Source organism: Gymnoscopelus braueri (assembly GCF_963280865.1).
Source record: "Gymnoscopelus braueri genome assembly, chromosome: 7".
In the NCBI taxonomy this organism is placed as follows: Eukaryota; Metazoa; Chordata; class Actinopteri; order Myctophiformes; family Myctophidae; genus Gymnoscopelus; species Gymnoscopelus braueri.
This window is the reverse complement of record NC_137608.1, coordinates 52,286,287-52,298,101: the sequence shown is the minus strand read 5'-3', so window position 1 is coordinate 52,298,101 and position 11,815 is coordinate 52,286,287. Positions and strand designations below refer to the sequence as shown.

The 11,815-nt window shown below is 40.5% G+C and overlaps 1 protein-coding gene across 1 annotated transcript in view; it reads right to left on the bottom strand.

Moving 5' to 3' along the window:
* The window catches only part of LOC308089590 (aldehyde dehydrogenase 1A1-like), a gene marked incomplete at its 3' end in the record, with an annotated part of 10,376 nt that extends 6,658 nt beyond the window's left edge, over positions 1-3,718 (bottom strand). The window contains exons 1-2 of the mRNA XM_080434401.1: positions 3,646-3,718; positions 188-292 (exon numbers count right to left, since the gene is read on the bottom strand). Of these exons, the coding sequence (XP_080290527.1) occupies positions 188-292; positions 3,646-3,681 (141 nt within the window). The 5' untranslated portion in view covers positions 3,682-3,718. The remainder of the gene's footprint in view (positions 1-187; positions 293-3,645) is intronic.
* Between the last annotated feature and the right edge of the window lie 8,097 nt (positions 3,719-11,815).

Genomic DNA, 11,815 nt, shown 5'->3' with positions numbered 1-11,815 from the left:
TGTTATTATCGTGCATCCTTAAATAGAACCAGTGTGTACTTACAGGTTTGAAGTGTTCTATTGAGAGGTAGAATAGAACTAGTATGTGTAGGTTTCAAGTAGTCTAGTGAAAGGTAGAATATAACTAGTATGTACTTAGGTTTAAAGGGCTCTAGTGAGAGGTAGAATAGAACTAGTATGTACTCACAGCGTCAGCCTCCTCTACTTCACACAGCATCTCCTCAGTAGCAGGGTTATACACAGGAATCCTTCTGCCGCTGCACGACTCATGCCATTCATTGTTGATGAACAGCTGAAAACAGATATATCATTATATTATAGCACAGTGGTTCTCAACCTGTGGGCGGGGGACCACTGGTGGGCTGCAAGGGTATTGCAAGTGGGCCCCTATTCATTGGCACATTTTAATGATAATATAACATTAATATAAAAAAGTAAAAATGTGATACCAATAACTAGGAACTTAAAGTCTAGCCCAGGGACGCCGATTTATGTCCGCGCTTTTGGGTGCGCAACGCACGTGCGCGGCCAGTGCGTGCGCGTGTGAACATTTGTGGTTATTTTCCGGGTTTGTTACCTTTTTTTTTTTTTTTTTGTTACTTTCATCCGGTTAATTTGGTACAAAAAATGCATGAAGTGAAGGTTGTCAGAGTTTTTTTTTTTTTATTTTTTGTGATGAGTTTGTGATGGGTGCTCGTCATTTCCCCTGGGTGCTTTAGCCCCGAGGCACCCACAGTATCGGCGCCCTTGGTCTAGCCTACTACGTTTGTTCCATTGATCCAAGCTGGCACACAATCGATTGATGGGCCCACTGGGCAGCGTGCATTTTTAAGTGGGCCCTGATCCAGAAAAGGTTGATAACAATTTGACATTGTAAAATTATTTGGGTTTGGGTAGGGTACTGTACTGTATACCTACAAGTAAAAACTTCCCCCGTTGATTTTACTCTTTGAAGATCCAGATCTGCGGAGCCAGTTCTAATTCAACTCACCTCCAAGAATTTATATTTGAAAAAAAAAATGGCAATGCCGTGTCGGGTTTTGTAATGTTACATCATATTGGCAGAATCTGCTTTGTGTTAATGTATGGCCTAAAAGAGTGACTTGGAGAGCTGTGTGTGTGTGCGTGTGCGTGTGCGTGTGCGTGTGCGCGTGCGCGTGCGTGTGCGTGTGTGTGTGTGTGATTGTCTGAGTAGAGACAGGTGTGGTTAGACTGGTTTAGAGCCTCATCAGCTGCAACTGTTCAGCAATCTAGCCTCTATATAAACCCTGCCCTGCACCTTACTTCTTGTGAGATCCTAGTAACTTCTTGTGTTAATTCTCTGTACCTACAACATGCTGGATTACTGCCTGCCAGCTCTGTTCTTGGTTTACCGGACCTCACCTCGTCGATAGGCCTGTCACAACTATTACGTAATCTCCTAATCGCAATTATCTTTGAATAATCGTCATCATCGGTTCCATGTTGAAAAAGGTTAATACATTTTCACAAATTGTCACAATAGCAAAAATAGAAGATCTACAAGCATGCAACATGTCACCTTTTGACGTGATGTGTGCTTGTATTTCTGCTAATAAAAAAAAAGAATGGAAGTATAAAATTATTAAATGTCATTAATGTCTTTGTATTTAGCACACACGCATTTAAGTTATTTGTCATTTGTGCCCTGTGCAATTTGTGACTATGAAGCCTAAAAACCAAACTGAAATGTCAATTGTATTCACATGTTCCAATGTTCAATGCCAAAAACACAATTAAAACGTGAATCCCAATTATTTGTGTGACAATTAATCATCAACTTAAATTTGTAATCGTGACAGCCCTAGTCGTCGAGGCTGAACCCAGCTTGCTAGCCAGCTCAAACCTCGGCCAGAACCTCAGTCGGGGTCCACTCATAATTCCGACATCCCATTATTACGACCATTAGGTTAGTGTGAGGCAGAACCTCAGTTGACCTTTCCTATGATTTTTGCCATTTTTTTGTTATTCACTCAGCTGGCAACACAACTCGCCTATATGCAGCTTAACGCAACCCAAACCTCAAGTGTCCTTTTGCTTTAAGGATAGATAAAGTTTTGCTATTATGTTGTATTATATTCTGTTCTGTTAATATTGAACAAATATGGGATAGAAGTGAAGGCAAATCCCAAACTCCAGTCTCTTCCATCCTAAGCAGATCAAAGGCAGTCCTCCACGCACGGTGCAATTATTCAACTTTCTAAATCTTCTTGATTAATGAATAACAGACAGACTGCCTACAATCAATGTAATGTAGAATAATTCTGCTAGAGGGAGATGCATCTGCACGCTGTAAAGCAGCCATATTAAAAGAGTAAATCCAGGTTAATTGCTTTCAACATTAACAGGCCGATAAAGCCCCCGTAAACATTTTACCATCTTCCCCCTCTTGCCGGGAACTGTCTTTCATGTAGTTAATGCCAGCCTTCCATTCGGCTAAACCCCCAAACATGCTAGCAATTACACACCAAAGGGCCAAATTATCCCTTTCTACTCTGGAGACAAATGGTACTAATATTAAACCGCTAACATCAGTGGAACACGTTTTCATAAAGGACGTGTGGATGGATTTACAACCGCTCGAGGAGCCCCAGATATAGATTTCTTTACTTTTTGACATTTTCTCACAATTGTAGTCACTGCACCTTCTGTGTAGCGTGGCCCCTGCTGCTACCATTATTAATCTATTAAGATCGGGAACGCATCGGTGTCATTTTAGATTTCTTTGGCTATTAAAAAATAGCAGATCTGCAAGCTCATAGCACTGCGCTATGAGCTTGTAGATCTGCTATTTTAGAAAAATAAGGGGGTCCTTGTCATGATTGTAATTTTTTCTAACTGCTAGGATTTAGAAGACACTTCTAGAACCCCCAGAAGCAAAGATTTGAGTTACAAATAATCGCTTTAAAAACATATATACTGTATTCAAAGATTTGCCAAAATTTACTAGCTCGCAAAAGCTCATAGCACTAAGCACGGCAAAGTATAAAATAATGTTTAGCTAAAAAAGAGCCTGACCCATTCGGTCATTATTTGGCTTTTTTTGTCGACATCAGTATCAGCAATCATGCAGCCGATGCTGCATCGGCTGCGTAAGTGTTTAAATAAATGAAATACATTTCAGTTAAATGTTCTGAAATGGAAACTTTAATAAAATCTAAGTTTTTCAAATTGATTAGAAAGTCGAGGTCTAGTCTAGGACTCTCCAAAACTCGGTTGGAAAATGATCTCAGTCGGTCCTGTCTTTCTCTTCACTGCGACTGTCATGAAAATGCCCCCAAAAAACGAAACAAAAGATTTGTCACAAAGCTGAGGCAGCTATGGACGGAGAGTCCATAGCTGTCGCCCCCCAAGGACACCTGTCTGAGAACCACTGGTCTAATCTCATTCTTTCTCTTAACCAACTGAACCCCAGTATCCATATTGTGTGTGTGTGTGTGTGTGTGGGGGGGTGGGGGGGGGGCACGGCATTAGCCAAATATTGCAGATCTACAAGCTCACAACATGTCATAAATGCAATGCAGTGTGAGCTTGTAGATCTTTTCAAAGAGATTTGGTGTATATGGGGAAACCAGAGTCGGACCCCCATATATAACCAGACACCCTGGCTCTGTGTTGATGCTATACCTTGGTGTACTGGATGGGCAGATCAGGGATGGGCATGGGCAGGCCCTGGATCTGTGGTCCTCCTGGTTCATCACCTCCATGCTGCAGCGTGTGGTTCTTCTGGCTGATGTGTCCGTTTCCAGACTGCTTCTGCTGCCTGGTGGCCTCATGCTGCTGGCTGCTCATGTCAGCCTGCTCTTCCTCTGCAACACACACAAGTTATGCTTAGAGCAGGGGTCTTCAACAGGGGGTCCGGGACCCCTAGGGGGTCCTCAGAGTTACTACAGGGGGTCCCCCAAATCTTTGTGTGATAGGATTTTTCTTTTTACATTAACCACTTGAACCCTAACATCCCTTTTCTCAGGAGAACTTTAGCCAAAAATACAAGCTCACAACGCCTCGCAGTGCGAGGCGTTGTGAGCTTGTAGATCTGCTATTTTTGGCAAACAGGTATAGGTGTATAGGGAAAAAAGGGCAGCAAAAGTTTATCTGAAACACAATTTTATACAATACAGAGGGTGGGGGGTCCCTGCTTCATCTCTCTCTCAGCTAGGGGGTCCTTGACCTGAAAACATTGAAGACCCCTGGCTTAGAGTTCTGCTGCGTTCACACATGGCAGCTACAGAAGATACACACCTACCAACCACTTTAACCATTATTATAAAAAATCGTGATTTGTTTAGCAAATCTTTGAATATATATAATATATTTTTAAAGAACATTTTTAAATCAAATCTTTGCTTCTAGCGGGGAGGGGGTCCCTGGAACTAAATATTTTAAGAAGGGGGTCCGTGGCCAAATACATATCATTTTGGGGGTCCTTGACATGAGAACCACTGATAATAGCAACATAAGATAAAAATAAAAAAAACTGTTCTACAAAAAAAATTGGAGAATCCCCCAGAAGCAAAGATTTGAGTTACAAATGTTTGCTTTAAACATATATATATATATATATATATATATATTCAAAGATGTGCACACATTTTCACAATTTAAAAACAAATGGCAGATTGTATGTGACCTGAAAGACGTCGAAAATGAATTCCATTTTATGTTTTATTGTACTCTGTATGACGATTTGAGGGTTCCTTTATTTGATTGAATGCAAAAACAAAAACCTGATCTATTCTGGGAAGATGATGGCCAGAAGTTGGAGTGGTTGGTTAATTATGAGGTATTTAAGACGGCACATTTTGTTTCTGGAGCCTGGAGTAGAAGACAATCTCATCTCTTCAAATAGGTTCTTGTCCGGTCCTCTGTTAAGATGTGAGGTAACAGGCCCAACGTTGTATTTTAAGTTGTATTTATGTAATCTGCCATGTGCATGAAGCTTGAGTGTTTTATTATGTCGGTTCATGTCGGTTTGTCAAAATGAAATGCTAGTGTCCTGTAAGTCCATATGGGCTGGGCTTCCTTTGGAAGCATGACACTTTAATAAAGAAACAAATCTAAGCAGATCTACAAGCTCGTAGCGTGGCAGCTTGTATATCTGCTATTTTTGAATAGCCCAAAGTATACGATAATTATGGTTAAAAGTGGTTAAAATCTTAAAATGACAGATGCGTTCCCGGTCTTCTTAATGGGGCTAGACTGCATTCCTGTGAGAGCGTGTGTAACCTGTGTGTGTGTAGGACGCCATGCCATCACATTTGGAGGGCAGAGCAGGTCGTGTCAAATGAGGCCCTGGCACTGCTCGGCGCGCCAACGCCGTGGGGTCAAGGGGTCAGCACTGGCACCATAAAGTCGGGCTGGCGCAGCGCCGCCACTCTGAGCTGTTGGAGCGAGCGGGCAGCGGGCTGCATGGCCTCATTACAGACCAGAGCAAGAGGGCCGTCATTTGGGGGTCTCAGGCAGTAGGTGTAAAGTGACTAAGTACTGTACATTTACTCAAGTACTGTACTTAAGTACAATTTTGAGGTACTTTTACTTTACTGGAGCATTTCCAATTGTCTATACTTTTACTTCTACTCCACTACATCTCAGAGGCAAATATTGTGCTTTTACTCCACTACAATTATTTGAAAACTTTAGTTACTAGTTACTTTGCAGATTTTTTTTATTTCTTATTACATTATAAAACATACATTAACCACTTTAGTCCTATTTTATACCTCGGCTATTTGAAAATAGCTGATCTACAAGCTCACAACGCGTCGCGATGCTTGTAAATCAGCTATTTTCAAACATGTAGTGCATGAGTACATGAGTACTTTTACTTTTGGTACTTTAAGTACAGGGTACTTTAAGTACTTTAAGTACATTTTGATACCAATACTTTTGTACTTTTACTCAAGTAAATTTTTTATTCCGGACTTTTACTTAACAGAGTACTTCTACGTTGCAGTATTGATACTTTTACATAAGTAAAACATTTGAGTACTTTTCCCACCACTGGTCTCAGGGTACATGGCAACCCCCTAGTGCAGTAGTTTCATGCCAAAATTATTAAAAAAAAATTCAGACACTTTAAAAAAAAAAATCCAAAATAGATGTACAAGCTTGCAGCGAGGCACGAAGTGACGTGCTTTGAGCTTGTACATCTGCTATTTTTATAATAGCCAACGTATAAAATGATTGTGATGCTGTACAAACAGCATCACAAAAGACCCCCTGGAACCCCCTCAAGAACCCCTGGGGGTTCCCGGACCACTTAGTTCACATTTAACCCCAAATTCTGTTCTTTTATGCATATTTTCCCCGCAAACTCTGAACCTTTTTTTTTATCAGATGAATCTGATTTCAGATCAGCGCTGAGTGCATCTCAGTCCATGCCCCGCCCCTCTACATGTGACACATGTTATAGATATGCCCCGCCCCTCTACATGTGACACATGTTATAGATACCGTTGTTGTCGGGCAGAAACCTCTTATCTCCATGTTCTAACTTTGTGTGTTTTTTTTCTACAAGTTCACAACGCCTCGCGCTGCGAGGCGTTGTGAACTTGTAGATCGGCTAAAGTTCTCCTCAGAAAAGGGATGCTAGGGTTTAGTCCATGAGCCAGAGCCCCAAAATTGAGCAATGATTATCGAAAGAGTGGGCAAAACCAAACCTATATTAAATTGTTCATAGGGTCAATACGAGTAAATAAATATATGATAACCTCTCCACAGGAGCAGCTTTTACATGGTTATCACACATTTTGTTATTTTCCCCATACGTACATGACAGGTGAAAAAATTAAAAAAAATAGTTATCATAATGAAACTTCCTGAGTTGATTACTTACATGAAGACAATGATTTATCGTATTACAAGTTTTCTGAAATTGTATATTTAAATATGCAAATTAGGCATTAGGAAAATATGCCCAAATTTGCATAACTTTCCAGAATCAACATTGGAACTTTGGACAAAGCCAGAGTCAACATACTTATTTCATTTCGTTAAGATGTTGGAGTCAAAGGTTTTTAACAAGGGAATATTCAATTTATGGCTCAATTTTGGGGCTCTGGCTCATGGACTAAATGCCTAATTTGCATATTTAAATATACAATTTCAGAAAACTTGTAATACGATAAATCATTGTCTTCATGTAAGTAATCAACTCAGGAAGTTTCATTATGATAACTCTTTTTTTAAATTTTGTAATTTTTTCACCTGTCATGTACGTATGGGGAAAATAACAAAATGTGTGATAACCATGAAAAAGCTGCTCCTGTGGAGAGGTTATCATATATTTATTTACTCGTATTGACCCTATGAACAATTTAATATAGGTTTGGTTTTGCCCACTCTTTCGATAATGAAATCTTGTCTGGCTCATGGACTATTCAAGTGGTTAATGTAAAAAAGAATAATCATATCACACAAAGATTTGGCGGACCCCCTTTAGAAACTGGCGGACCCCTAGGGGTCCCGGACCCCCTGTTGAAGACCCCTGCCCTACTTGATCACACTACAGCGTCACACAAAAAAAGCAAAAGCAAAAGCAGATCTACAAGCTCGAAACGCGGCTCGAAACGCGGCTCGAAACGTGGCTCGAAACGCGGCGCGAAGCGGCGCGTTTCGAGCTTGTAGATCTGCTACTAGATCTGCTTGTAGATCTGCTAGCTTGTAGATCTGCTACTACTTCTGTTTTTGAATTTGAATCTCGATAAGTGACAGTTTTGGACGTATGAGGTTTCCACCCGACAGAGACAATGTGTGTTTTGTACATTTACATTTATTAACCAATTTCAATTGGACAGTTCAGAAACCCCACCTACCAGTGACATCATATTTGTTTTTAACAATGCGAGAACAATGGCTTCCATTATAACATTTTCCATGAGGAACAGAAAGGCTGTAGTTTCTATTAGCTTGGATTCCCCATCGATGATGTCACTGGTAGGTGGGTTTCTGAACTGTCCACAGCTCTCCTCTGACACACAGACTGAGTAGACACAAATAGTACCATATTATAATGAGCATTAGTGAGGACCAATTAGACCTAAAGGTAGAAAATGCACAGTAGCCTACTTTAATAAATGTACTTAATGTCCCCCCCACTGCCAGGAGGATAACATTGAACCAGTTTCGTAAGATACCTGTGTGTGTGTGTGTGTGTGTGTGTGTGTGTGTGTGTGTGTGTGTGTGTGTGTGTGTGTGTGTGTGTGTGTGTGTGTGTGTGTGTGTGTGTGTGTGTGTGTGTGTGTGTGTGTGTGTGTGTGTGTGTGTGTGTGTGTGTGTGTGTGTGTGCGTGCGTGCGTGCGTGCGTGCGTGCGTGCGTGCGTGCGTGTCACAAATCGTAATCTGAAAATGAAGATTTGAGCCTTTTAATTAAAGATTACACAGACTGCATTAAAATAATTGCATACACATTACACACATGCGCGCGCACACACACACACACACACACACACACACACACACACACACACACACACACACACACACACACACATTATTATGACTGAATAATTAATACTCAGCATTTCATTTTGTATTTTTCTCAATAAAAGGCATCTAACACCACATGGCCTGACTGCTTTCTATCCATTTAAACTACGGTTTAGCAACAACAGCCTAGATGATTTCTGATTATTGTTATTAGTTCATCATTTTTGTTGTATTTCTATAAATGATTGACTTTAATGACCCATTTGTTGATTTAATCTGTTTACATAGTGCTGTCATTAAAAAAAGGACAGGAATTAAATGTATTATTTACTTACAAATTCAAAGCAATTTCATACAAGGCAATCTGGATACTTTGCTGTAGAAAATAATTAGCTTTATCAATGTATCTTGATTTGCTCACATGCTTCAATGAGTGTTTATTATTTTAATCTCATTTGTAATGAAGTGAAAATAGCTTCATTTCATAAATGTGGGTTGAGAATATCATTACAGCGGTTACAGTTCTGCTCAAACAATTCTTCTCTTGTCAATTACATAATTAATATATTAATACATACATCTGAAAAGTTGTTGTACCAAGGACCCCCAGAAGAGAAGAATTGTTCCGTTTTGTCAACATTTGTATATAGCCGCATTGTGAACTTGTAGATTGGCTATTTTCGAATAACTAAAAAATAAAATACTGTTTAGGCGTTTAAACTGTTTAAACTGTCCTTTCCTGGGCACCCACTGGAACCCCTTCTTCCCCGGACCCCACTTTATGATGTGTTATTTATTTATTTTCCAGGGATAATAATAATTAGCCTGATCAACATTTCAGTTTGTAAATGAGCCAGAGTTGTAGCAAAGAGCACATTTTCACCTGTTAGTCCCTGAACAGGTTTTCAAAGAGAACCAGTGGATTATGAGTGGAAATGGTTAACCCATTCAATCTGGGAATGTCATTTAGATTTCTTTGGCAATTCAAAAATAGCAGATCTACAAGCTCATATGAACTTGTAGATCTGCCATTTTTGAAAAATCTTGAAAATGTGTGCAAATCTTTGAATATATATTCAAGTCAACATTTGTAACTCAAATCTTTGCTTCTGGTGAGTCCCTGGAACAAAACATTTTGAGATGGGGGGGTCCGCGGCCAAATACATATCTAAAAATGTTTTCTAAATCCTATATGTTGCTATATCAGTGGTGCTCCAACTTTTCCATGTTTCCAGGTTGTCAAAGAGAACCAGTGGATTACAGAATCTAAAAACAAAATACTTTTTTATTGTGAAACAAGCATCTCTCTCACCTGTACCAGAGGCTGAGGTCGCGGTGGTCTCCAGTCCAATCACAGGCATGGTTCCTTCCGTCTCACAGTTGGTCCATTCGCCTCTCTCTCTCTCTCTCTCTCTCTCTCTCTCTCTCTCTCTCTCTCTCTCTCTCTCTCTCTCTCCCTGTCTCGCTCTGGGGGTTTCGGCGGTGGGGACCCGACAAAGCGCCTCCTTTTATAGCTCCGCTCCGTCCTCTAAAAAAGTCCCACTTCTCTACAGAATGTAGCGTAGAACGTATTTACACGCTTGTATAGTGTGTCACTTTTTCCTTGACGTGATAAGACACTTCCTGTCTTATCCCTTATCACCTTCTCCATCAATCCGGCCCCGTTGATCAGCCCCCCAGAAAAGAACACAGAAGTGGGGATAGCCTAATTGGGAAGATGTTTGCTTTGATAAGGGAACCCCTGTGGCGTCGCTGTCTCCCAGGAACAATGCGATCGCATAGCTGTGTCTGGCGTGCCTGTATTTTGATCTTGGCTGTCTGGAAAGAGCCCGCTTGAGAATTATCCCTTAGGACAACATAACCTCTGTAATTAACCCTCGTTAAACCATGAAAGGGCACCGCTGGAAACCGCATTTTGGGGAGAAAAGGCAGTGAAAACAGGCCCTGTCGTACAAGCCTCTCTCTCCTCTTCTTCCTCACGTTTATGTCTACAAATAGCCATTTGGATTGGATTGCAGTCTATGGCAGAATGCTATGTCATTGGTGTACTGTTGGATTTACTAACGAGTTTTAAATGTTTTAAACCCTCTATACTTAATACACTTGACCTGAGTTGGCTCTGTACTTGTTCCCCTAAGAATATGGGATGCTAGGGCTCGAGTCAAGTAAGGATATGACCAAATAACTAGTTGAGGGGTTGACAGATCACTCTTTGAAAATGTTTTATGAATAAATGTATGAATGAATACATTTCACCTTTTGTAGTGATTGGTTGGAAGTAGGGATGTTCGATATTGGCTTTTGTGCCGATATCCGATTGTCTGATTATTGTCCAACTCTTAATTTCCGATTCCGATATCAACCGATACCGATATATGCAGGCTTTTTTCACCAAAAGTAAACTGTATCACATCACATCTAATAAAATAAAATAGCTATAATATCAATATAATATCTAGTTCAGACCTCACAGATGCGCAACAGACAGTAAAACAAACAAGTCGATTCGTCTGCTGTACATTTTTCTTTAGTAGGTAAAGTAGCATGCATAAAAAAAACAATATCGATATTTTCCGGTATTACATTTTAATGCTATTATCTGTCAATCGGGAGGAGGATAATATCGGACCTCCCTAGTTGGAAGGATTGTTCAACCTTTCCAAAAAAGAGTATTAGCACTGATCTCACCATGTTTACCAAGTTGGAGCCACTCCGAGGGCAAAGGTCATTTTAGAAGACCCTCGACACCGGCAGAGGTTCACCACCTCCTGTTCCATCAGAGGAGGAGATACATGTTTTCTAGGACAGGACCCCAGATTTGGACCCCCATAACTCTATATAGACTGTGCAAATGGATCCAAATTCAAACATTTTAGTTCCATTTGTACACTCAGAGTAACAGACCCATATAATGTAGGTCCATTTTGTTCCTAACTATCAATCATTTAGCTGGGGACCCCCTGGAACCGCCTCAGGGCCCCTGGGTCGTCCCCATGCAGACCCAACCTGAGATTGGGTTATTACGGTCTATAATGGTAAATAGTGCATTTACGTAGTGCAGTGGTTCTCAACCAGTGGTCCTTGAAGGGGTTCCAGGTGGTCCCCAGCTAAATGATGCAGAGTTGGTAACCAAATGGACCCTTATAGACCTTATAGAGCGTAAAATGAAACCAAATGGACCCTTATAGACCTTATAGAGCGTCAAATTAAACCAAATGGACCCTTATAGACCTTATAGAGCGTAAAATGAAACCAAATGGACATGTGAACCATGCAGCAGTTAGTGGTTCAGTGTGTTGCTTCAAACTGTCTGTCAAACACTGTCCTGTGTCGATTAGTGTTGATTTTGATAGCAAATTTTGATTTAGTT